The following is a 27,567-nucleotide window of genomic DNA, read 5'->3' on the forward strand; positions in this document are numbered from 1 at the left end:
AGTTCCTTTCAGTGGGAAATGCTTAGAAAGACAGTCTGGGCCAGGGTGAGTCAGCATTGCTGGCTTTGTCACTGTTTGGAAGCCTCTTCAGTTGACATTAGGAAATACTTTTGGAAAATAAAGTATTACATATGCAACCTTGAGGTTTGACATTTGCCATTCTGATTAAAGTGCGATTTCTCAGTTTTGGCATTATCGACATTTGGGGTCAGGTAATTCTTTGTTGTTGAGGGGCTGCCTTGGACCTTGTAGTATGTTTAGCAGCATCACTGGCCTCTACCCAGCAGATACGAATAACATATTCTCCCTATGCCACCCTAAGGTATGACAACCAAAATTTTCCCCAACATTGTCAGATGTCCTCTGGGGTGTGGGTGAGGGGAGATCATCCCCAGTGAAGACCCACTGGATTAAAGAAATATCATTTATGAATTATATCACAAAGTACTAAGTAACTATAATGAATCATGTTTTGGGAAAGAAAATATTTTTTGATAGTTTACCTCTGACACAAATATATTAAAAATAAACAAAGGGACAAACTGAATGTAGCAATTTGATATCTCATTTAATTCAAAGATTTTTACTTTAAATATTATTGGTAATTATGGAACACAGACTTCGAGTCACAAAGAATTGAGTTTTTCATAGCTCTATAATTTCTTGATTATTGGCCCCAAGTAAGTATCTTAGTTTCTCTAAGCTTCAGTTTCCTATATTGTGAAATAGGAGCAATACTTAACTAAATTCACCTGTTGCTTTGAGAAGTCAATAAGATATAAGGTATGTAGCAGAGTGCATGGTTCATAGTAGATCATAATTAGTAGCTTTTATAACTAGATAACATTTTCAAAGGAAAGAAATTGAGAGAAACTTGGAGCTGAATGGGTGCTTTTTTTTTCTCTCTTTTAGAGTCCTGCCAGATATCACAAAATTTAGACATTATGAAGGAGAAAGAAAACAAAGGGTTTTTCGGCTTTTTTCAACGCAGTAAGAAAAAGCGAGATCAAGTAAGCATTTCCTTATTTATCATTTTATAAGAGCCTTCTAATCTATTTTTAATTGCATGTGCTGTTTATCTTGAATTTACATATAGATTTTGCCTTTTCATCTTTATTAGACTGCCAGTGCCCCAGCAACACCTCTAGTGAGTACTAACCGCCCGACTTTTACAAGGTCCAATACCATTTCCAAAACATACATTTCAAACACCCTGCCATCGGATGCGCCTAAGAAGAGGCGGGCTCCATTGCCTCCAATGCCAGCATCTCAGAGTGTCCCTCAGAACCTCGCTCACGTCCAGGAGAGGCCAGCTTCTTGTGTAGTGAAATCTGCGAGTGTGGATGAAACAGATAAGGTGCGTAACTTTTGTTTTGTTTTGTTTTGTTTTGTTTTTTCTTGTTTTGTTTTGTTTTAGGATAGGGTATAGGACCTTACCTAAGTTGTCTTTTTCCACATATGCTACTTAATAAGGTTAGTAACAGTTACTAATATGTAGAAAGGTAAATAAATAGTTAACTTACAAGATTGATACTGGGAGGAGACTTGCTATGTCTGCACAGTTCTCTGATGTGGTAAAGAATAAATACATCAATTTTAAGTAGCTTTGACATTCAAGCAAATAAATCATCCATAAACCAGCACTTTAGATCAGCTTAAGGTGCTGTTCTATTAAGGCTCAATCAGAGGATCTTGTTTGTATATATTAGGGGTGGAAATACTTAGTTTTGAACAACAGGTTTTTTGTTTTATTTTTTAGCAGCAACAAAGTCCTTGTATCACTTTAGTGAGCTTCTAACTAAATATACTTGTATATTTTTTACCTTACTTGGAGAGTCTTGGGGAGGATTGTTCAAAACACTGTTCTAGGTGTACCATTTCCCCAAACTTTCTTATTGTTACTCCTCTTTAATCCCAAATTTCCTGGATTATGCTGTTTTGTGGAAATCCATTTCCAAAACTACTTTCATGCCCATAAAACCTCTACTTTCCTTGCTTTATTCATGTAAACTATAAATGAAATTTTAAGTAAATGTGATTGAACACAAGGCTATATACTTTGTTGCTTTTAATTAGATAAATGATTTAAGTAACTTTAAGAGCATATTTTATTTTGAGGTATTTGAAATGATGAGATGTTTTCTTATAAGTAGGTGAAGGATTTGATTTCCCTCTCAGTACCTTACTAATCTCAATGCTCAGGTAATTTTAATTTTCCCAACAAACTAATGAATATGTTGTGTTTCCTTAAGTTAAAAAAATGATAACTGTAGATTTTAATTGTAATTTATCACGTATCTTTTGAACATAAATAGCTACTATGATAGAAACAAACAAAAGATGCTTAAACTCAGTAGTTACTTGGAAAATCATCTAGTAACTTATTTTGTTTATTTCTATTAAGGTTCTCTTATCTAATGGTTGTGGTAAAAATCTCATCATACAAATCAGGATAATTATTTTTTCAAATGATACAACCAAATGAAAACTACTAACAAGTTTTCCAGGGTGACTGCATGGTAGTTGGGTGAAGTGTTCATAGAAGCGATGATTCAGTCTTAAAATATGTGTGGGAAGTGGGTTCGTCAGTCAAGAAAAACCCCATTCAAAGACGTAAGATGTGGCCTGCCTGGGGATGAACAAGAAACAGATTGAAACTGAGTGAGATAAGCAGAGGCCAACTCAGGGTCGCCAAAGACTTCATTTTGTGGCTTCATAGTAAGTCACTGAAAGGGTAGCATTTTCAGGATTAATTACCAGAAAACTATAAACATAGGAGTATAAATTATATTATACTTGAGTAACTACCAAAGTCTGTCTTTTTCTTCATAGAGAAATAAATCTAAGCCACTACTCACTAATCTTTATTCCAGCTGTGCTCATCCGATCTATTTCAGTAAACTTTCTTCATGGTTGTATCCCAAAGAGGTCTATGCTGTCTTTCTAACAGTCTGCTTGCTAAAATTCTGGGCCATGCTACCAGTGACCTCACCAAAAGCTATTTCTTTGATTCACACCCTCTGCTCTGTGACCAGCTGATGCCCCCATGTTAAGCAATCTTTATTTTTGTTTTTAGTATATTGCCTTTGGCAAACTAGACATCTTTATACAATTTTCTAATTAATTTTCTCTTTTGATGTGGCCATCTGGATAGTTCTTTGATGTATTGTTTAGCAGGACCCAGGATTATTTGTTTTTCCTTAGAGAAGCTGAAGAACGATTTTTTATTTATTCATTGTAAAAGTTCTTAACGATTAAGCTGCAGTTCTGTTTCTGAGTGTGTCTGTGTGCATGTGTATATAATGTGAATTCACGACCTCCTAGGCATCTCAGCACTCATTTCTTTAACTTCTTGGCTGTATTAGATGTAATAGATGAGCCTTTGGTCTTGATTTTGCTTTGTTCTTTGGTTCCGATTCTCTTCTGATAGCTCAGTGGACCCCCTCCCTCCCTCCCTCCTTCCCTACCTTCCTCCCTCCCTCTCTCTCTCCCTCTATCCCTCTGTCCCTCTCTAGCTCCTCTCTTTCTCCTCGAAACTACTACCTTTATCCATTTTCTAAATTTGGAGGTGCCTGAATCCATGATGCTAGCCTATATTTACTCTTTTAGAGCAAACATCTGTTCTTTGTTGAGTTATTAACTGTAATAGTTTGAATAGTGCCCCCCCCCCCCAAAAAAAAAAACAAAGGTATATCCCAGTCCTAACTCCCAGGACCCTGTGAATGTGACCTTATTTAGAAATAGTTTTTGCAGATGTAATCAAGTATCTAGAGATGAGGTCACCCTGGATTTAGGTTGGACCTGAATCTAATGACTAGTGTCAAATAAGAAGCAGGGACACAGGCGCATAGGCAGCAAGGAGAAGGTGATGTGACAATGGAGGCAGAGATTGGAGTTTTGCCGTCACAAACCAAGGACTGCCAGGGGCCAGCAGAAGCTGGGAGAAGCATGGAAGGATCCTCCCCTAATGCTTTCAGAGGGTCATGACCCTGCCAACACCTCGATTTCAGACTTCTGGCTTCCAGGCCTGTGAAAGAATACACTTTTGTTGTTTTAAGCAACCTAGTCATGGTAATTTGTCATGGCAGCCCTAAGAAACTAATACATCAATTTTGTAATTCCAGTCCCAATATATTTCCAGTTGTAGTTTCAATTCATGGTTGCTTATTGACTCATCACTACCTCAAAATCAGCATATTTGAAATCAAACTGCCTTTTTTTACTCCTGTATTGGAAAGCTCAAGATCATCTTTGATGTTTAGTTCTTTTTCTTTTCATGTCCAGTTAGTGAGAAATCCTTCAATCTCCCTTCATAATGTCTCCTTGCTCCTTACTTTCACTCTCTCTCCGGAAGTCATATTGCCTCCCTATTTCTTGCCTTCATGATAAAAAGAAGTAGTAAGCTGCTATATTTATATTCTATAATTAGCATTTTGCAGTTCAGAGACTTTGGATAGCTGGATGTTTACCTGTTACTTTCTGGGCATTCAAAGTATTCTACAATCTGATCATGATTTTGAGGTGAGGGACTTTCCTTCCTTCCTTTTTCCCTCCCTCCCTTCCCTCCTTCCCTCCTTCCTTGTCAGCTTTGTTGAGGTATAATTGGCAAATAAAACTGTAAGATATTTAAAATATACATCATGGTGATTTGAAATATGTATACAATTTAAAGGAATTTCCACAAACTAGTTAATTAACACATCCATCACCTCACATATCTCTTTCTTTCTCTCTCTCTCTCTCACACAACTATTGAAGTTCTATTCTCTTGGCAAATTTCACTTGTGTAGCAGTGTTATCAGCTATAGTCACCATGTTTTACATTACTCCTCGGACCTTATTCATCTCACAGCTGAGAGTTTGTCTCATTTTACCACCCTTTCCCTATTTCCTTTACCCCCTGGCAAGCTTCACCATTCTCTGTTTCTATGAGTTTGAGTTTTTTAGATTCCACATATGAGTGGTACCATGCAGTATTTGTCTCTTTCATGTCTGGTTTGTTTCATTTTGTATTGTCCTCAATCTCTATCCATGTTGACATAAGTGGCAAGATTTTCTTCTTTCTCATGGCTAAATAATATTCCATTGTGTGTGTATTTATATATATACACATATACACCTGTATGTGTGTGTGTGTGTGTGTGTGTGTGATCACATCTTCTTTATGCATTCTTCCATACATTGACACTTAGGTTGCTTTCCATGTATTAGCGATCATCGGTGATGCTGCATTAACCTTGGAAGTACAGGTATCTCTTCAATACCCCTTTTCCATTTTCTTTGGGCACATACCCAGAAGTGAGATTGCTGGATCATATCATAGTTCTGTTTTTAATTGTTTGAGAAACCTCCATACTGTACTCTATAGTGGCTGCACCAATTTACATTCCTCCAACACTCACAAGGGTTCCCCTTTTCCCCCACATTCTTACCAGCACTTATCTCTTCTTTGACAACAAAAGAGTTTAATTTTTTTCCATTACAGTTGACATACAGTATTATATTAGTTTCAAGTGTACAACATAGTGATAGGACATTTATATAACTTATGAGATGATCACCCCAACAAGCCAAGTACACACCTGGCACCATACATCGTCATGACTGTAGTATGTCCTGGATTCCCTGCACTGTACCTTAGTCCCCGTGACTTAACAGGTCAGAAGTGCTATCTCATTGTGGCTTTGATTTGCATTTCCCTGATGATTAATGGTGCTGAACACCTTTTTATGTACCTGTTGGCCATTTTTGTGTATCTTCTTTGGAAAAATTTCAGCGCCATTCCTCTGCCCATTTTTAATCCCATTGTTTGTTTTGCTGTTGAATTGTATGAGCGCTTCATATATTTTGGGTATTAACCTTTTATCAACTATATTGCAGATATATTCTCCCTTTCTATAGGTTGCCTTTTCATTTTGTTGATGGTTTCTGTTGCTGTGCAGAAGCACAATTTTATTTTTAAACTTTAATTTCCCATCATTTCCAGTGTGTTTTTAACTCTAACCAGAGGATTTGACTTGTCAGTCATGCAAAATCCTGCTTCCTATCCTTTCTGAATAGAGTAACCCCAAGCTCCGTCTCTTTGTTCCTACTCACCCATTCAAATTATACTTGTTCTTTTACCTGCTTTACAGAGAATTTTCTAAAGATTCCATCACAGAGTGATATTACTTTCTCTGAATTTGTTTCTCTTCTGCCTTTTCTTGGTATTAATATATGAATGTATGGAGGTATTATATTTATGTGATACATATTTCTAGAGATAAAAGTGAAAATTCTTCTTTCCTACCTTGCCCCTAACCAGATTCTTCTACATAGAGGTGACCACTACTAACAGTGACTCATGTGTCTTTCCAGACATAAGTTATGCACATTCAAGCCAGTAGTCACGCTACATGTTTTTTAGGTGGTCGGTGGTCCTGTGTATGCTACATGCACTGTGTTATAACTCACCTTTTGGTACCAGATGGAGTGTTTTAGATACTTATCAGTACATGAAGGGCTTCCCCTTTTCAAAGGCTACATAACATTTCATCAATGTGTTATATACCAACATGATATGGGGTGAGTACCCCATTCTCTAAACATAAATGTTAGGCTTCTGTTATCGTTTAAAGTTTTTTAGCTTTGTTAATGTTCTTTCTTTCCTCTCCCCAAATAGAGGGCAGGAATTGTGCCTCTCTGAAAATTTTGTGACATAGAGAATTCATACAGAAACTTTCACCACAGCTTTCGCACAGCTGGGTACAGTGTATGCTGTGAGAACGTCTGTACTCAGAGTCTCACTAAATTTCAGTGTTTCACATGTGCACATGGTGAATTTTCAGAAGTACTTGCATAACTTAAAAATTGCTTATATTTTCTTTATAGTAATTGGCCCAGGTAATTCTTGGCAATGTTCTTCATAAGCTTTAACAGAAAAGCCACAGTTTTGGTAAGGTTGTACTGAAAAAATAAAGACCAATAACTAAAATGTATGAGGGAGGACCCAAAAAACCCAGGATTTATTTATAAAAATTTGTGTATTTATTCTTCCATGTTTAAACTTCAGTCACCTTCAAAGTACTCCCCATTTGATGCAATACACCTATTGAGATGTTTTTTCCACTGCTCAAAACAGTTTGTGATATGCTCAATATTAGTGCCTTTTCATGCTTCTGCCATTTTTTGTTTCACCTCTTCCACATTGGCAAAACATTTCCCTTGGCGGACTTTTTTTCATCTGGGGAAACAAAAAAAAAAGTGTCTAGGTAAAATCAGATGAATACGTAGGGTGGGGCATGGGGGGCATGCCGCTTTTGGTCAAAAACTGCTGAACACTGTGTGTGGTGTGGGCAGGTGTGCTCGTAAATCACCCATCATGAAGTGGGCAAATGTGTGGTTTCAAAAAAACTCACTGAAGCTAAACACAGCCTCTCACAACAATGCCAGTTGGCACACTGATACAGATGGGTTCCTAGAACACTCACCTAGCTGGGGAAGTCTGTACTATAAGGGCCCCCCCCTCTAGAAGATAACTCCATTTTTTTTGTTTTCCCCCACCCTGTATATTACATAATATATATATAAATAAAATCAACCCTTGAATTGAAGTTTTTTTATATAGCCAAATGCAAATGTTCAGGAAAGTTAGCAAAACTACAAGTTTATAGTTGAATTTTGCTTATTTTACTGATTGTTTTAAATTTAAAATCAAAGATAATCATTATTACTATAGACATTTATATCTACAGGGTCCAGCACAAATAATGCCCCTTTTTATTACATAAAAATATTTTATTAAAGAATCATAAGCATGTAGTTCTGTCACGTAACAATATCACACTCAAGCACACCATGTGACATTTCTGGTGAAATGTTCAAATTGCTCTCCATGCGGGACATTCACATACCCTACCAACCACACTCAAGCAGGTGCTACTTCTGCCAGACCCTGTTTTTTAACAACCTAGTTTATAATTTTAAATTTTAAAAAGACTATTTTTAATGATTGGACATCTTAGCAGGCTAGGAAAAAATAATTAGAAAAAAATGACAAATCATTTCCAAATCCATGGAGAATATTGGCCACATTCTTATGCTGTGATTTTTATTGTTTAGGATGTAAGCCACAAGGGTGCGCTGTTTAACAGAACTACAGCATTTTGCTTTTTCTAGTTTTTTTTTTCCCCAAAGCATCCTTTAATAAGAAAAGAAAGAAAATATTTGGAAATGGTTACAGTGTATTAGAAATAGAAAATGCTTATCTCTTGTGAGTGAAGTACCCAAAAATAGAGCTAGAGAGATAAATAACTAATGCATGACAAAGTGACTTAAAACTAACGCAGTTTATTCATTTTGAGATTTATTTCATTTTAGTGTTCTTTAAGCAGTCATTGGTATTATGTCTGCCTTAGACAGGCTTATGAGTCAGTCTGGCTTTAGCTTAGAAAAAATTCTGTCAGCATCTGTCTTATACTTTTAGATGTCTGTATTTAATAATTTGCTTCATTCTTCTAAGGTATTTCTCAATACTGGCAAATTAAGGTATTTGGATAGTGATTTTGAGCTCAAACTGAAAATAAATAAACTGAAACTATTCACATGAAAGGCTGTTGATTTTCTGAGCTAAATGTGGCAACTGATTGTGTAGTTTCCAAAGAAGGTTCAATGAAGATCCAAGTTAGTACAGTAATTTATCCTAACCCTTGTGTTGAAGAATTACTGCATCTAAAATTATTTTAATCACCTAAAGAATATATTTTAACGACTACATGGTTCACTCTCATTGCTGCAGTGTCCTTTTCATGCCCTAAATTTCTCTGTATTCTCTTTCACATGATTTCAAGCCTCAGGTCATTTTCCTTACAAAGGTGAATATACTGTCCTCTGTGGAAATGTTCATTTGGAGAAGAGAACTATCCAGTCAGAAATTTCCTGGCAGATTTTCTTGGTACTTTCTGGGCATTATGTGAATATAATTCTGCCTGAAGATTTGAAATGCCGTTTGTGCAACAACATATGTGCTAGTTGGTCATGCTATTTTCTACATGAATCATATCAAATGCATTATTATTGTGTGTATATTATCATTACATATAGTTATTTATGATATTATTGTATGTATATCGTTATTTACATAAGATTGTCATTTATTTCACACATGACAGAGGTCAGACATAAGGACATGGACTAGAATTGAAAACTGAAAACAACTTCGAATTCTGGGATTGAAACTAAGTTCAGAAATCCAGTTTCTGCACTGTATCTGCTAACCAAGTGTCTGTGAAAAGCACATTTAATGCAATCAGTATCCAAAGCATGTCCTGGTATTATTGACAAATTAGTCTTTTGACACTAATTTTACATTTGAAGAACAGGAAGAAAGTTAGACAGAAGTTATGCGAATCATGACTCATAGAAATCACAGAACCTTTGAGCAAATTCTTCGTTTTGCACATTTAATGTGCCTTCGCCACTTGGATTTGTGTGTATATATAACAGAGAGCAGCTTCTCCCAGGCGACTAGCATGGGGCCTCGTTTTCTTAGGATATTTGCTTCTGGCTGGAAACACAGTAAGGAATTGTCTAGATTTGGCTTTTCATCTGGTGTCCTTTTGCGGTCTACTGAAGACAAACACATATTAAGAAATTGAAATACTTCACCATCCAGTATTATGCAAGTGAGATTTAATACTTGCAGTGTTACTTTTCTGACAACTGATTTAATTGTTCTTAAAAATATTTGACGTTGTTCATCTTTTACCCAATTTTTTTTCAGCTTTAGAACATTATTTTTATTTATTTTTTTTTATTGTTGTTCAGGTACAGTTGTCTCCATTCCCCCCGCCACTTCCCCCAACCCCAGCTGTCTCCGCCTGCCACCCTCGATCCTACCCACCTTTGGCTTTGTCCATGTGTCCTTTATACATGTTCCTTGACAACCCTATTTTATCTTTTAATATTTACTATAGTATATAAGAAGATGGTAAATGGTCATGTGTTTATGAAATGTGCTAGTTTATATTTGATCTTGGTTTCATTTAATGAGATTTAATCCTAGTTTTACATAGTCATTCAGGTGGTTGTAATAGAGCATGTTTTGTAATCTTTAAGAAATATACCTCTTTTTAGTTTTTCTCCACATAACATTTGATTTCCCCTCCACTTTCCACTTATATTTATTGTATAGAAAGTGCACCACATACATAATTCTACAATTGCCTAGGAACAGTGGTTGCCATGACATTTCCAGTTTGATATACGGGATGCAGCTGTCTGTACTTCCAAAAATATGACTTGTTTCATTCACTAGAGAAATCCACCAACACTGTACAGTATATAATCTGCTTTCTCTTCTAAGACTTTCCCAGATATAAGATAAACTTTGTCATTGTAGTTTTCATCAGATTTTCAAAGGTTCCTAATCACAACAGTGAAAGTAATGATTAGTGCTTATGTAGCACGTACTAATTTTTCAGACAAGGTTTTAAGCACATTACTCATTTAATGCTCACAAAAATCCTCTGAGCCATTACTTTTTGGGTTTCTGCCAGCTTTCCCTTTAACCTAAATATAAGGGGCTATGTTCATTATAAAGTTGTTAAATTTTAAAGAACAGTACTATTAAAAGAACAATTGGTTAACTCTGAAATTAGCATGGATTTCTCTTTCTTGTACTCTTGTAGTATACATAATTTGTGCCCCTCTGCTGTGCATACTGACATAATAAAATAGCATTGAAAATAATCAGCATTAGGGTCTTTCTTTACAAATTCTCATAGTATGAAGTTTATTTAGCCTTTCTACCACTGTGACATTTGGGATCACATGGGGGAGACATGCCTTTCTCTGATAAGCAACGTATATTCACAGAGGCCAAAGCAGAGAGAAAACAGACCTGATTTTGGAGCCACAGCGATAAAAACTGTGGGGTCATTAGGATAATGTCTGCTATACAGCCTTGACTTCCTTTCTGGGATGAGCCAGGGTGGTCCTAGTTTGTTCCCATGATCACTGCTTTACTCTAGTAGAGGCCCTAAGCTCAGTTCACCTGTAGATGTTTAGCATCTTCCTCCCCTGCCCCAGGCACCTGTTTGTCTTATCACTATGACCACAGAAAACCTTGGTTACTTACCCTCAGCCTCTATCTTTGTAACTTGATCCTGACTCCGCTTTCTCCTGATTCATCTTGTCTTTATGGAGTTAGGGTCTCATCTTTGGGCATTTAAAAAATGTTATAAGTAAGGGATTACCCCTGATCTGACTAGGTTATATTTTCAAAGTACTGTCAGGTTGATGAAATGAAAGCACAGATTGCTTTAGGAAAAGAAATGTAAAAATCTTGTGAGGGTATGACACTGGGCTGGACAGATTTTTTGTTTGGTTGGTTTTGGTTTTGGCTTGTTGTTGTTTTGTGATGTGAATGGAGAAAGCTGGAAAGGAAGTCTGTTGTGGCAGAAGAAGCCCTAGCCTGGCTTGAGAGATCATCTTGATTCTCCTAATAGGTCTGTTAAATTCTTTGTTTAAATCATCACCCAAGGATATGTTTATTGATTTCAGAATGGAGGGGTGGGGGTAGAGAGAGAGAGTGAGAAATATTGTGAGAGAGAAACATTGATTTGTTGCCTCCCACATGCACCGCAACCAGGGATCAAACCCTCAGCCCAGGTATGTGCCCTGACCAGGGATTTGAACACTTAACCTTTTGGTTTACAGGACGACGCTCCAACCAACTGAGCCACCCAGCCGGGGCAGTCTATTAAATTCTTGTTTGTCGTAGTCACTTTTCCCTTTGTCCTCTTCGTCTTCTACCTGGAACTACTTTATAGCTTGGGTTTCTCCTGTAGAGTAAGGTTTTGTAACTAAAGTTTCAAAAGTCTCTTTCAACTCCAGTAGTATAAAAGTCTTTTATTCTTCTGTTGTCTTTTAAAATTGACCTTTAAGAAATTAAAGTACTTTGTCACATAGACTTTTGGTTTGGTCGGTGTTGATCAGGTAGTCCTGGAATTACTCTTCTGAAGAATAATTTTTAAACCCTAAAGTACAATAGCAAAATGAAACATTGGCAGTTTTCAACTTCAATTCATGGCTGTAACACAGAAGTCAGCACAAGTGCTTAGGGCATCACTAAAAAGAGGTAGAAGATACAAAGTTTGAGAAAGATATGTTCAGGTGAATGAGCTTGTTAAACAGGATACAAGTGTTACCATTGGCTGATGATGAGTTTAAAACTAGATGATTTTGAGAGAAACCTAGCAGCCAGCTCAGTCATTCAGAACCTTCTGAAGCAATTTAATTTTAGTTAGTAACCCCAAAAGGCAGAACTCACAAGTGGTGGTGGTGTTTAGACACCTGCAAGTGAATCCAGCTCTAATCTCGTTGCTGCCTTTCATAGACTTTATTTTGGCAGATTGGTAGGAACAACCTTAAAAATGGCGTAACAGGTGAATGCTTACATTGCGTGTATTTAGAGCGCTGGGCCCTGGCCTCCTTTCTGTGATTTTAATCACATGGTACCTGAAAGGTCACCCCTGTTTGCCCATTCACTTTCATATGATATGATTTTTTTAATCTAAGTTGACCTGTGCAAGCTGAGACTTTCAGTGCCATCCATAAAATATATTAAAACAGAGGATTAGGAAAAAGAATACATAAATTCTAGTTTGGGTGGAGATGGAAGGAAGTACTATGCAAAGGGGAAAAGGGTATAGGACAAGAGAATTCAGGGTAGCAAAATAAATTGCCTGGCCCCACCAAAAGATAGTGTTTTATTTTAAAAAATAATCATAAACAAAGGAAGAAATCGGCATGCATGCTTTTGTCTAATACAAGGCAAAATACGCATGCATGAATGTGTGTGTAAACAGGTATAAGAGACACATTAAAGGGTGGACACCAAAATGACTATGAGGTCACCTGTATTTGTTATTTACAGTGATTTTTTTCTCTTTTCTCTCATCAATATGTGCATTGTTTGTCTCTCATGTACTATTGTGCTAATTTTACAATCAAATCAATAATAAAAATGATTGTATTGTGACAGAAAGCTTGCTTTCACAGCTGTACCTATTTTGTAAATTTAAAACAATACCTCATACTTCTGTACTACATATAGTATAGTAATTATATGTTTTGAAGTATAGGAAAGTTGACTTGTTGCCTAAGTTGTAAAATTGTGAGAAAGAACCTCTCACCAGGAGAGCACAGCTTGACCTTCAGTTCTGTAGCAGTTCAGTCTCTGGGATAGAAGTCATAGTGAATTAGGGTATAGCTGATGTTAATTTTAAGATATTTAATGCTATTTCATAGCATGCATTGAAAATGCCCAAGTTGGAGAAGGATAATATGAGTCTGTCCCTTCAGAAGAAAAAGATATATGTGAATTTTAAGACAATCTTAAGGGATTATTTTGGTTATTTCCTTTAACCCCACACATTCCCACATGTGGAAATCATATTATAAACAGAAATAAAAACCCAAAAGCTTTAACAGAAACATTTAACAATGTTATTAAAGTTGGGACACTATATTGTTATCATTTTATTCACTTTTTTCTTATTTTTCTCCTTGTATTCTTTCATTTAACTCATGTCCAGATTATATTGATTTAAGTGGCCCACATCTTATAATTCAACTGGGGCTAATAAGTGACATAATAACTAGTACAGAGTTAGTACTCAGTAAATCTATTGAATGCCAATCAATTCTGTTTTCTTCAGCTAAATTTACTTCTATTTTGAAACCCTGAATTCTAATCTGAGTGTGCATACTCGGGGATTAACTATGTAGCATGGTTTTCAACTTGACCTTGCCACTTTTGGTAGTGTATTCTTTTTCTCTGTGCACTTATTTTCCTTTTTCACAGACCATAAAATTCACTGTTATGCATTCCTGTTAGAGATGTAGTTTTTGCTAGTGGCAAGCAGATTCAGTGACCTTAACCAAAGTAAATAATTGAATATCTCTAATTATTAACCCAAGTATTTTCCACCTAGTTAGCAGACACCTCTCTGTTTTCTTGGTTTGTAAACCATTTGGCTTAAAAATAATTTAACCTCAACTCCTTTTTAAAATTTCAGTCATAATCTGACCAAAGAAAATGTCTCTTGGTGGGAAAAGCTAAAGACAGTTCTAAGCAGTTCTTTTCGTTCTTTCAAGCTGTTTTAGTTGTACACATTAAATTTATGAAATATTTCAAGTTATTATATACTATAATACATGTCCATGTGCTCATCACTAAAACTTAACAAACTGGTGGTAAATATTTAGGTTTTATGAAATTTCTTTTAAAGTATTATCCTGGCTGGTGTGGCTTAGTGGATTGAGTGCCAGCCTGTGAACCAAAGGATTGCCAGTTTGATTCTCAGTCAGGGCATATGCCTGGATTGCAGGCCAGGTACCCAGTAGAGGGCATGCAAGAGACAACCACACATTGATGTTTCTCTCCCTCTCTTTCTTCCTCCCTTCACCCCTCTCTAAAGATAAATGTAAAACCTTTTTATAAAATGTAAGTTATAATGAAGCTGCCTGAGGTGACTTAAAGGTGTTTTTTACATGTGAATTACACAAAATGCTTATGTAGTGAACTAATCACAAGTTTCTGAATGTTGGGTGCTCTGAGGTCTTAAGGTTTGTTATAACTGAGACTAACTCTAATAGGACTCTTGCTTTCATTGTCACCAAAGAAAAAAGTACAATTTTAGAATAAATGCCTCCTTTTTCCACACTTTTTGCTCTATAATTTGCTTATTTTATTTACAGATCACTTGGACATATTTTAAGATAGGCAAATTGTGTGTAATAATATTAGCTAGTATTTATGGGTCATGTACTGTATGCTGGGCACTGTGCTAAGTTTTTACACATTTCACTGAAACCTCCCAGCCATTTTTGAGGTAGGTGCTCTTATGTTTTTCTGAAGGTTACAGAGACAATGAATGCTGTGCTCTCTGGTTCGAGCCCTGACATTGTCTCCAAAGCTCATCTGGTAATCATTACACTGGGTCGCCCCTAACTTGCAAACCCTCTGGAAGCCTTTCGCCAGTTAGACAAACTCACACTCAAAATTACTGGGCAGCTCAATCATGACTAATACAAGAGTAGAACTGTCGGGAGACTATTGGGAACATATCCTGGAGCACGCACGTGTGCACACACGCACACACACACACACAAATGGAGTTTAGAATGCTGCTGTTCAAGCGTTGGTGGCCTTTTTGGCCTCCCCCCCAACTCTCTCTCTCTCTTTTTTAACATTTTATTTAGGAAGTCATGATGTGTCTATGCAAATGACTGTGGTAGTTTTGCAAGTCTGCTTTCTAGCAGTAGTTATTCTTGCATTAGGAGCCTCTCCAGTATTTTATGTATGTATTCTACTCATCGTATCCCTCAGTACACACAAGTTTCCTTGTCTACAATACATTAGAAACTTTTAGATCTTCTAACTTAGATTCCCTTTCTTTTTTCTGCAGTCTTTTACACAAGAAAGGGATATTTGCAGTAGATAGAGAACATTTCTTTATCAAGGCCCAGGAATTCCTCCATTTTGGTCTTAGTAGTAACAATTTTAGTTACCACAAAATAACTCCAAGTTTGAATTTTATTACCTTAACTTTCCTTGGTTGCTGCTTAGGTGATTGAAATTATTTTCTAATAGTCTCTTTAAAGAAAGAAACAAACAAAAATGCTTGCCTCTCTGTCTTTATGCACAGTAAGAAGTATATATTAAGCTCTTTCCTTGAATGCTAACACTAATATCAGTCCCACCCAAGAACAAAATTGATATTCCTGTCATTAATTAACCTGTTGCTGATTATCTAAAGTCACCATCCTTTGTCCTTGAAAACTGCCTTTAGCCCATCTTACATCAGTTGTTAAATTTACGTTTTTGTCATAAGCTTAATAAGTTTTGTAAAAATATTTTATTGTTTTGTTTCAGTTGTCCCCATTTTTCCCCCTTTGCCCTCCTTCCCCAGCCCACCCCACCCCCGCCCCCACAGTCAGCCCCACCCTGTTGTCCATGTCCGTGGGTCAGTCATGCATATTCCTTGACTGGTCCCTTCCCTTTCTTTCTACCCTTATGTCCCTCCCCCTCCTCTCTGGTCACCATGAGTCTTTTCCTTGTTTCCATGCCCCTGGTTCCATTTGCTCATTTGTTTTGTTCATTAGGTATTTGCCTCTCGCTGCCAGCTTACTGAGTTTTAACCATTGATTAGCATGGAATCTAGTTACGACAGGTCACGTAGTCTCCCTGGCATCCCTCCGATGATCGTGTTCTCTTCCCCTAATGTCTTTGTTCTCAGTCTCCTTGATTCATTTGCAGCTCTAGAAATGCACATCCATTTACTTTCATGATACACACACAACACAGTAAGGGGGATAAATCATACAGAATAAAGTTATGAAATGTGTGCTCCACCAAAATGTCCAGGGCTTGACTCTTCTATACATGCATTATCTTGTCAGCTGTTTCATAGATGCTATTGCAGTTTTTTAGACTTTGTGAACCAGAAATCTGGTGTGTTTTTTTTATTTTAAATTCTTTACCCACAGATATATAAATATCCTGCACAAAAAGTTAGCTTGTCTTAAAACGTTTAGGGTGATAAATGAAATGTATGAATCTATTTTTATTGTCTTTGAGTTGTGGATAGGTTCATATACATTCATGAATCTTTGTATACAAATGTCTTTTTTTATTTCTAGGCTGTCTACTTTATTATGTTATAACCAAAATTTAAGGCCTTTAACACCCAAACAGACACTATAGTCTGAGAAATTCATGTTGTGGCTGTTTTTATCAGGTAATAAAAAGACCAATAAATGACAGTGATTGGGAATCTGACTTAAAGGGGGCAACAGGCTTTTATCATACACCTTAAAAGCAATTAGTCAAAACATGGAAAAGAAGTTTCCAAGGTAGAGCTAGGAGGAAAATCAAATTCTGCCATTATTCCTGCATTCATCATGCACTTACTGATCACCTACTGTGTTCTTACCAGTAAACTTCTGTGATAGGAACAAAGCCTGATAGTAAGTAAATTCATCAGGAATGAAAAGGACATCTACTGCTTTTGATGTTTAGCCAATATTTTAAAAAGTGAAGTGCCACATTGTTTTAGGAATATTTTTGGTCTTTTCCCTAATGATTGCTAAATTTGTTACTTTTATAAATAGCAAGTGAAAGTTTCAGAACACAGGGACATATCAGTAAGAAGGCTTTTATTTAAATTTATTTATTCTACTCAAAATGATACTTAAATACTTTCCATCCATCACTACATTTCTTTCTCAGCAAATGGATTGTCAAAGGCCCTTCTCCTAATTATTTTAAAACTCCAGCCCTGTCTGGTGTGGCTCAGTGGGTTGAGCCCTGGCCTGAGAACCAAAGGATCGCTGGTATGATTCCCAGACAGTGCACACACCTGGGTTGCGGACCAGGTCCTCAGTAGAGGGTGCTCCAGAGACAACCACACATTGATGTTTTTCTCCCTCCTTACTCCACTCTAAAAGTAAATTAAATTAAAAATAAATGAGACTCCAAGCAGCAATTGAGGGTCCACCTGATGCCAGTGCAGATGGAGATAACCCTCAGATTTAATCAGAATTAGCTTTAGTGACTCCAAAGCAAAATTTGGGTTTGGGTGGCTGGCTTTAACTCCTCTTGCTATATTATGGAAAGGACAGACAAGTTCTGGAGGAGGGACCAGAGTATTAAGGGGAGAGGAGGTTGTTGCTAACAGCTATTTACGAATTGATGTGAAAGGAGTTTAATGGTTAGATTTCAAGTAAGGTCAGTCCACAGCCACCTTGTTCTATCTACCTCCTCTGTTAAGAGAGTTAACCTTACTAAAAGTTATGTTCCATCAGTTGCCTGACATTGGAACTAACTCTGCTTCTTTCCTGTGAGATGACCTAACACAGTTGGCAATGATGACAACTAGCTCAGATTTTTCTCTTTAAGGTCAAGCTTCCTTTTTTCCTTTGGCAGAAACATTACAAAATTACAAAACAGAAAAATTTGTTACATTTTTCTTGGTGTGTAGCAAGGCACAAAGGCTGAAAGAATCCTATGAACTAATTTGCTTCCCTTAGGTATACTTGCATTGCCTCATAAATATTGGAATGACCCAAGCTTTAGATACTCCCCTAGTCCAAGTTTATCAAGTCCTTTTATTTATAAGTGAAAAAGGCAGTATTTCATTCATTATGCCATTCATTCAACAAGTATTTATTGACAAACTCCTATGAGCTAGAATTGTTTTAGAGATAACAGCAGTGAGCAAAATAGGGAAAAAAAAAATACCTGCCCTTATAGTCAATTCTGGTGGAAATAAACAATAAACAAGGTAAATAAGTCGAGTATATGGTTTATTAGAGAACCATTAAGTGCTGATCATAAAGATCAGGCTGGGAAGACGAGGAAGCATTGGGGGTCAAGGAAGAACTCATTGAAAAGGTGGGATTTGAGCAATCGTCTGAAGAAAACGAGAGAGTAAGAAGACATTAAGTTATTAGAAGAGCATTCCAGGCACAGATAGGAGCAAATGCGACCATCCTGAGGCAGGAACTCTCCTGGCACATATAAGGAGCTACATGACAGTAGTAGAGTGAGACACTCCGTGCTAGGAGAAGGTGGTCAGAGAGAGAGAGGGGGGTCAGGCTGTCAATTGCCTTAGAAGTCATTACAAGGACTTCAACTGTTCTCTGCCAGTTGGAAAACTATTAGTAGGTTTTGAACAAAGTGACCTGGTCCTTATGACTTATGTTATAACAGCATCCTTTTGCTGCTATGTTCAGAAAGAATTCTAAGGAAGCAGTGTGGAAGCAGAGTCCAATTTATAAGATCTTGATGGTAATTTGGACTGCATGGTAGCCATTGGTAAAGATGAGCCAATAGGATGTTTTTAATGTGAAGTTTGAGAGAGAGGAGATGAGGGTCACTCCCTCAGAGTCGTAGTCCTGAACAAATGGAAGAACACTCTTTACTGAAACAGAAAAAACTATGAGGATAGGATTAGTTTGGACAGAAGAGGGGAGAGGAAGGGTTATCGGGATCTCAGTTTCAAACCTGCCAAGTTTAAAATAGTCTTAGACGTCAAGTGGAGCTCAGATAGAGGCCAGGCTGGAGACCTAAGTTAGGAATGCATCAATATGTATGTAATATATAAAACCAAGGGAACAGAGGAGTTTTCCAAGAGAGTGAGCATAGATACTAAAGAGAATATGCATGTCCAAGAACTGAGATGAAAAGCAACCAACAATGAAAACGAAGTTCAGATCTGTAAGAGTGAGGAATGTGGTAATTTGGAAATACAAGAAAGGATTCTAAGAGTAGTCAACCCTGTTTGATGCTGCTACTAGATCAGATAAATTAGTTCTAGAAGTAACCACTGATTTAATTCTAGTGGAGGTCATTGATGACTTTGATAGTAATAGTCATAATGGATCAAAGGTTGGGGTAATCTGATTGGAAGGCATCAAGCGGGAGCTGAAAATTTGAAGACAAAAAAATGAATAACTATTTGAAGCAGATTTGTTGTAAAGAGAAAGAGCAAGGCGACACGGCTATGGGCCAGCCTGATGAGGCAGAATTGTCACAGGGTCTGCTGACAATCACATCCTGTGAGTGTGAGCATTAGCTCTGCATAGACTCAGGGACCTCAGATGACCTAGCCTGGGACAGACATATTGATTTATGAAGTGTTTGTCATAGATACATTGGTGCTAAAAAAAGAAACATTAATCAAACCACCTTTCTTTTCTTTTTTTATTTTTTTAAGTTTTTACAGAGGGGATGGGAGGGAGAAAGAGAGGGAAAGAAACATCAGTGTGTGAGATACATCAACTGATCGCTCTTGCACGCCCCCAACTGGGGACCTGGCCTGCAACCCAGGCATGTGCCCTGACTGGGAATCAAACCTACAACCTTTCAGTTCACACAGGCTGGCACTCAATCCACTCAGCTACACCAGCCAGGGCAAACCAGTTTTCTTAATGTACAAGTATTCTTCTCTTTTTTATCTCTTATGTCCAATATTTTCTCCAGATTTTCTTTGAAAGTTAGTTTTTAATTGTATTGCTTAATACTCCTCTATATTATAATGATTTGTTTGCATGTCAGACTCCCATTCTGACCTAAGTTTCTTGAGAAGGACCATACTTTATTTCTCTTTACATACTCATCTAATAGCCCAACTCCTGGCACAGGGCAGACACTACACAAATGCTTTTTTAAATGAATAACTTTTATGTTCCATATTACTACATGATGCATTTGAGGGAAAGTCAGTGTCTTCCTCAAGTTTGCTATTAGTTTCTAAACAGATTTTTGCTTGGTCATTGTGTTTTCCACAGAGTTCCTGCGGATCAGACATAGTGAGAACAGGCTCTCTGAAGTTCGGTAGCACACCCATTGGGAATTCATCCTTGAAAAGGACAAAGCGAAAGGCACCTTCTCCACCCTCCAAAATACCTCTGCATCAGAGTGATGAAAATAGTCATGTGGCTGGTAATGCTGTTTTTCTCACTGATATTACATTTTTAGTTTGTTTAATATAGACAGTAGAAATGATATAGGTTATAAATTATGTCTTTTTATTAACAATAATACTTAAACCCTGGCTGGCATAGCTCAGTGGATTGAGCACAGGCTGGGAACCAAAGTGTCCCAGGTTCGATTCCCAGCTAGGGTACATTCCTGGGTTGCAGGCCATAACCCCCAGCAACCGCACATTGATGTTTCTCTCCCTCTCTCTCTCTCTCTCTCTCTCTCTCTCTCTCTCTCTCTCTCTCTCTCTCTCTCTCCCCCCTTCCCTCCCTAAAAATAAATAATAAAAAATAAATAAAATGTTTTAAAAAAAAGTGTCATTTAAAAAAAAACAATAATACTTAAACTTAGGCTTTTAGTTAACTAGTTTTGATAACACTTAGTCCCTAGTTATTTTACTTAAGCACCTTTTAAAAATCTGCAACATGACAAAATAAAATGAAAAAATTATACAGCTTCATTATCCTAATGAGTATGTGGTAATTTGTACATCTATTCAGAAAGATTCAGCCATTCCAGGATTGACTACATGTAGGAATCTAAGTGGATTAGTAAAATGGCCATGTCCTTCTGAATTATATAAAAATAAGTGAAGCTGCTAAGGAACTGCTTCCTTCGTGAATGTGACTTGTTTCTAAGCTGTTCCGCTGCTGTGTTCTAGCCCTGCAGGCCGTCCATGCAGACAGCGTTTCAGAGGCAAGCTCTCCGGAGGGGCTGTCCAGCCCAGGTATGTGTGACACCTTTCCTTCAGACCATGCCATTAGGAAGCAGATCTGTCGTGAGGAGTGGGGAACAACTCTAGTTAACAATGCTGCATGCGAAAGGGATGCGAACGCTTTGACTCCATTTCTCAAACTTTATATTATTAAATGACAAAATTTCCCCCTGGGTTTAGAGTATGAAATGGGCACAACTCAAAATTTTAGTTCTGGTACCTTGAGTGTTTTCCCTATTAAGTCTCCAGTGTTTTTCCCGTGTAATATTGGGTTATCAGTTGTTAATCTTCCTGAGAGTAATGGCACATTTTGGTGTGTTCAAAAGAAAACTTACATGAAAGTGTAAAGCACCATTCTTCATACAACTGTCCTAGGTATGAATTTAACATACAAAGTATTCTAACCTAATGGTAAAAATTTGTTATTATGAAACATTTTCTATTGTATGTTCTCATTTGGATTTTTTCTCAATAAATGAAATTCCGGTAAAAATAAAATAATTCAATCTAATACTGTCTCCTAATATTTTTAATAATAGCTACTTATTAAGAATGAGTATGATAAAATTTCATAATCCTTAGACTTAATTTAAAGTTAGATATAGGTGAATATAACAGGCTGATAATGTCTAATCAAAAATAGAATATTGTTAGGCCAGTACTTTAGAATGGTGATAGTTTGATATAATTGGATATAAAATTCCTTAATATAACCTTACCTAATTTTTACAATTTATATTCACAAATACGGGAAGAACTCAAAAACACCCAAATGCTACTGAATCTTTTATATTTAAGTGCTATTTAGGTATTTGGAGTTTGGGCATATCTTACAAAAAATTTTCCTTTCCTCTATAATTAAAAATGTTACAATTAAGTAACTAGTAATGATTTTTCTTAACTCCTACCCAAAATGATAGGATACCATATGTTTCAAAAAGAAAATTTATGAAATCACATCAAACTAAATAAGTGAAATGAGAAAATTCTGAAGTATTAGAAAAAAAGGTATAACTACTATTCAGACCTTGCTTGATATCTATTTCTCTTTCTTTTCCTTTTACCTCTTCTTGTTTAATGTGTGGATAATTATGAGCTAACAAATCTGATTCCTTCCAAAATACTCGTGGTCTCTGTTTGCCTGAACTCTGTTGTCTAAGTGCCATTTCCACAGATTCTCCTTCTTTGGCAGAAGCTTCATTTGGCCCCGTGCTCCCCGGACACGAAGAGTGCACTATTCCCACACTGGCAGATGAAGTCGGTCTCTCGGAGCGCCCTGGAACACCAGAGGCAGCCGTAGCATCTCTGACATGTAGGTGACCAGCCTTTCTTGAGATGTAAGATGAATAAAATCAGTGGTTTTGAAGAATTTCAGTTTCTCTTCTATTTGGTTTTCTGGGGTTTTTTGGCAAAATATTTGAACTTATTATTTCCAGTGTCTAACTATATAACTATAAAAAATATATGTTTTTCCTTCTTGAATTTTTTTGTTACTGAAGCATGGCTTATTTTATATAGTATTGATTTTGATTGGGATTTTTATCTTAAAATCATTGGAATTATTTTGTCACCAGATGGCAAAACTTTATAGTTAGGTAATACTTGAATGTTATCATATAGATTTTCCTCAATTTCTCAGTGACTCAGAAAGAGTCTTTATCACCTCAAACTAGTTATTTAAAATTACTGTGTTATCACACGCTGCTTATAGGAATGTAAAATTGTGTGGCCATTTTGGAAAATAGTTTGGCAAGTTCTTTTTTTACATAAAATTTAAGCATTTGTTTTCTATATGACACAGCAATTTTATCTTTTGTTTTAATTTTGTTAGCTTTAGAGGGAATAAAAACAAAAATGTTCAAATTATATAAAGCTAAGTAAGCATAAAAGAAATTTCAATATCTATACTTTAATGTTTTTGTAATTTTTTAACATTTATATTGTGGAAGTTGTTAAATCTTAAATTTGAACACTGTTCTTTCAAAGTGAATATCCTTCTTTATCACTTTTGAAGCTGAAATTCAAATCATGATGAAAGGTTAGTGAAAATTATTCATTGTTCATAGGCCTGACTCCAGTGTTTTCATTTTAGCCTTAGAATTTAGCCATCATATAAATCTGTTAACCCAATACAAAACAAACATTGGTTTAATATTTTTCAAAGCTTGGGAAATTTATACTAGTCAACCAACTCTGAAAGCCCTCTTGGATTACAATTTTTAAAAGGAATCACAGCCTTTTCTATGATATTTAATAACAGGAATACTTTTCAGGCTAGTGAAAAATATATATTTAAGCAAACCTATAAATGAATCTTGTAACTACCAAGTTATAAAATCCCAGAAAAATAATTTGAAAATATCTTTGAAACATGTCACTCATTCTTCATACTTCAGTTAATTGAGACCAGTTTCTCAGTGAGGGCACCATTTTAATAAAAAGTTCTGTATTTTTGACACACTTGTGATGTGCAAAAAACAAAATAGGGATAACGGTCAGTAATTTGATAAATGTTACCTCAGTTAATCTAATAATTTCCAAAAGAGCTTCATATATACTGAGGATCCATTTATAAAGCATATTTGCATCTAAACCAAAAATGGCTATTCATTTTCTCAATATGAAGTTTTCAAATTATGTTAATATACTTTTACTACATAGATGTAACATTCCATTATAGACATAATATTATAGACACATTGGCATCATAATGATTATTGCCAAAATACATTTAATATTTTACTTAAGTTTTTCAAATATTTTTTCTATTGAATAATCTTTTAAATTTATATTGAAAATACCATTTAAATTCTCCATATTTGTTAATTAAAGAGTAAAAATAGTGCAATATTCTATTTTCCTAAAGATAAAGATAAGAAAATGCATTTTAAGTATTTTAAATATTCTTTAAACATGTTAAAGTTTTTATTAAATTTTGTGGATTTTAAATTTATAGTGATGTGATGTGTCACTATAATTCAGTGCTATATCTATCTTTCTCCCCTCTATTGTGGTTAAAAATCAAACTTTGTTTAGCTGCTTTTGTGTAAATGGAAGTGTTGAATTATATTGAAATAAACAAACACCCAGAACCTCATTTTTCAGTTTAAATTAACATCCACAATGAATGTGGACCTAGCTGCTTAAGATGTTTCCTTTTTTCACCCTGCTGATCATTTGTTGTTGGTACTAAGGAATAATGATAAACACAGGTTTACACAATAAAATATTCACCACAGCCATGGAAAAGCAGCACACACATGTGCATGCACCTGACATTGACATAGGACAATCTTCAAGACATAGTAAGCAGAGAAAAAGAATTTGGTAAACAAATCATGTGTAATATGCTTCCATTTATATTAAACTAACAAAAAAGAGAGACATGTGAGTATGCATATCTGCACATATATGCTCATTATACTTTCTGATAATGTTTAGAAAAAAACTTTTAAATAATATTGCTTCAGAATTAAACTCAGTGAAAATAAAAATACATTTTCATTGCATAATACTTATTGTTTTTTTATTTTTTTGTTTTTAATTAAGCATCTAAATCAGTGGCTTTTAATCCTGGTTGTGTATAGAATCACTTGAGAAACCCTGCCACTGCTTGGTCCCACCCACCCTTCAGAGATTCTCATTTAACAAGTGTGGAGTATGATATGGGCATAAGTGTCTTTGAAGGGGCTCAGATAATTCCCAATCGTAGTTAGTACTGGTAACTACTGAGTTAATTTACAAGTGCACCGATAGACAATATAAAAATAGCATTCTTTTCATTTACATTTAGCTCTATTAATGAATGTAAAAATCATTAAAATTGAAGATATATTCTTAAATATATAGCTTTGGATTTAAATAATGCCTTTTTTTCTACCATGTATAAAACCTAGAGTGATAGAGTATTATTTTTAGCATTGAATGTGTCTGAGTTTGTCTGATTATGTTAACATAAGTATTCACCATTAGAAAAATATTTCACTATTAGTTTTGAATCAGAATTTAAAAGAGTCCAGCTAATTATTATTTTAAAAATGTCTTCTTTGCCAGGATTGTATAGCATGAATAAGACAAATTAATATGTAGCATTATATCTTCATTTCTTTGTAGCTGGAATAAGCTCTGATTATAGTCTTGAAGAGATAGATGAAAAAGAAGAACTGAGTGAAGTGCCTAAAAATGAGGTTGAAAATAATTCTGGGAAGTCACAAGATATTCCTTTTGGATCTATGGATATAATAAATACACCGAGAAGTGATCCTGACTCGGCCCTTGGCAATGATACTGGAGAGTCCTCACAAAACTCCAAAGAAGAAAAACAAGAAACTAGAAACACAGATGGACAGTAAGTAGTGTATGTGCCAGAAGTTTTGGTGGTGGTTTGTTTAATTAATACTAGTCCTCTGAAATATAGATCTGATATTTTTTTAGGTGCAAATATAGTTGTTGCTTTAGTTTAAACTCTATCCCTTTTACCATCATTATAAAAATATTTAATAAGGGCCCTGGCTAGTGTGGCTCTGTTGGGTGGAGCATCATTCTGTGCACCAAAGGGCTGCAGGTTTGATTCCCAGTCAGGGCACATACCTAGGTTACAAGTTTGCTCTCCAGTGGGCGGAGCATATGGGAGACAACTAATCGATGTTTCTCTCTCACAGTTTCTCTCTCTCTCTCTCTCTCTCCCTCTCTCTCTCTCTCTCTCTCTCTCTCTCTCCTTCTTCTCCCCTTTCCTCTCTCACTAAAAGAGCAATGGAAAAAATGTCCTCAGGTGAAGATTTAAATGCAATGTTTAATAAAGTATCTATTTACATGCAATTGTTTTTAAATAAATTCAGATCATCACTTCTGGTATCTCTGTGTCAGATAAACCAAAACATATAGTTAATCTGTATGACTTAAATATAAAGGTTTTTATTTATTTGTATTGTATGTATTTTGCCTATTACCAATTTGACCTAAGTGAAATATTTAATTTTCAGTTTCACTCAGTGTTCCTCAAGGATTTTCACTGACTGATATATAAAATGATTCTACATGTTAGCATATGGTATTTAATTACTAATATTATTTTTACAATCAGCTTGATGATACAGAGAATACACTTTCCACTTGACACTAGGAATTGAAAACTATAGCATAGTATACTTGTATTATGTTAGAAATGCCATCCCATGAATAAAGATGAAATTAACTAGGCAAAATAAACCACCTTCATCAAAGTTTTGTTACAATTTTCATGGGATTGTCTCCAGTAAAATCCAGTGAGGTCAGTCCATACCCTGGCTGACGAGAAGTTGGCCATGCCTTATCATGCTAAGTGAAATAAGTCAGAGGAAAACAAATGCCTTATGGTTTCACTTACATTTGGTATCTAAAGAACAAAAATAAATGAACAAACAAAATAGAAATAGACTCGGTACAGAGAACAGACTGATAGCTGCCAGGGTGAGGGGGTTTAGGGGGCTGGATGAAAAAGGTGAAGGGATTGAGAAGTGCAGCCTGGAAGTTACAAAACAGTTCACGGGCATGTAAAGTACAGAGTAGGGAATGTGGTTACTAATATTGCAGTCATTGTGTACGGTGCCAGGTGGGTGCTAGAAATACTGAGGGGGGCACTTTGTCAAGTATATTATTCTCTAACTAGTAAGCTGTAAACCTGAAACTAATACAAAACAATATTAAATATGAAATGGAGCTGAAAAATAAAATTAAAAAACAGTTGATCGTGACAGATGCAAGATTAAAATGTTTCATTTATATCCTTTTTCTTTAAAAGATAAATAACAATAACAAAAAGACTGTTTTTGGAGAAGTGTCCATTTTATCAAGCCTTTTGCATCTTTCTTTGTAATAGGACCCCATACTAAAGGTAATGTTTCATAGCAGCATTTCCCCTCAGTTGCATTTTTTCTTTGCCATTAAATTTTCAGTATTTGGCAGAAAAAAGATAATTATGTCAGTCCATCTGTCTTTGGAAATTATTGCCTGTTTTCTCATTGTGTGCGAGCGTGTGTGTGTGTATGAATAGTATTAATATATAACATACAATATCATATTTTGCAGAGGACCACTCTTGATGAGGTATGAAGCAAGCAATGAAGAGATGGTAGTTGACAGTGTAAGAACCTTGAAGTTACTAGGACCAGACCAGGAGAATGGTGAGTTCTATAAACACTAAGAGCCAATACTTTCATAGCACTTGGTATGTGCCGAGGGCCATTCTTAACACTTCTGTGTTAACTCATTTAATTTTGTATATTAACTCATTTATGGGCATTATTTGTCTTTAGTCCCATTTATATATGATTGAGCCAAAGAT

The 27,567-nt window shown here is 35.8% G+C and overlaps 1 protein-coding gene across 7 annotated transcripts in view; it reads left to right on the forward strand.

The window, feature by feature from the left end:
- Positions 1 to 27,567, forward strand: part of COBLL1 (cordon-bleu WH2 repeat protein like 1) — a 161,902-nt gene that overhangs the window by 119,957 nt on the left and 14,378 nt on the right. For all 7 annotated transcript variants that reach the window (XM_036023384.1, XM_036023380.1, XM_036023385.1 and 4 more), the window contains 7 exons: positions 913 to 1,010; positions 1,121 to 1,357; positions 20,338 to 20,491; positions 21,192 to 21,257; positions 22,438 to 22,557; positions 25,359 to 25,593; positions 27,312 to 27,406. In XM_036023384.1, the coding sequence (XP_035879277.1) occupies positions 913 to 1,010; positions 1,121 to 1,357; positions 20,338 to 20,491; positions 21,192 to 21,257; positions 22,438 to 22,557; positions 25,359 to 25,593; positions 27,312 to 27,406 (1,005 nt within the window). The remainder of the gene's footprint in view (positions 1 to 912; positions 1,011 to 1,120; positions 1,358 to 20,337; positions 20,492 to 21,191; positions 21,258 to 22,437; positions 22,558 to 25,358; positions 25,594 to 27,311; positions 27,407 to 27,567) is intronic.

This window comes from Phyllostomus discolor, chromosome 4, assembly GCF_004126475.2.
Source record: "Phyllostomus discolor isolate MPI-MPIP mPhyDis1 chromosome 4, mPhyDis1.pri.v3, whole genome shotgun sequence".
Taxonomy (NCBI): Eukaryota; Metazoa; Chordata; class Mammalia; order Chiroptera; family Phyllostomidae; genus Phyllostomus; species Phyllostomus discolor.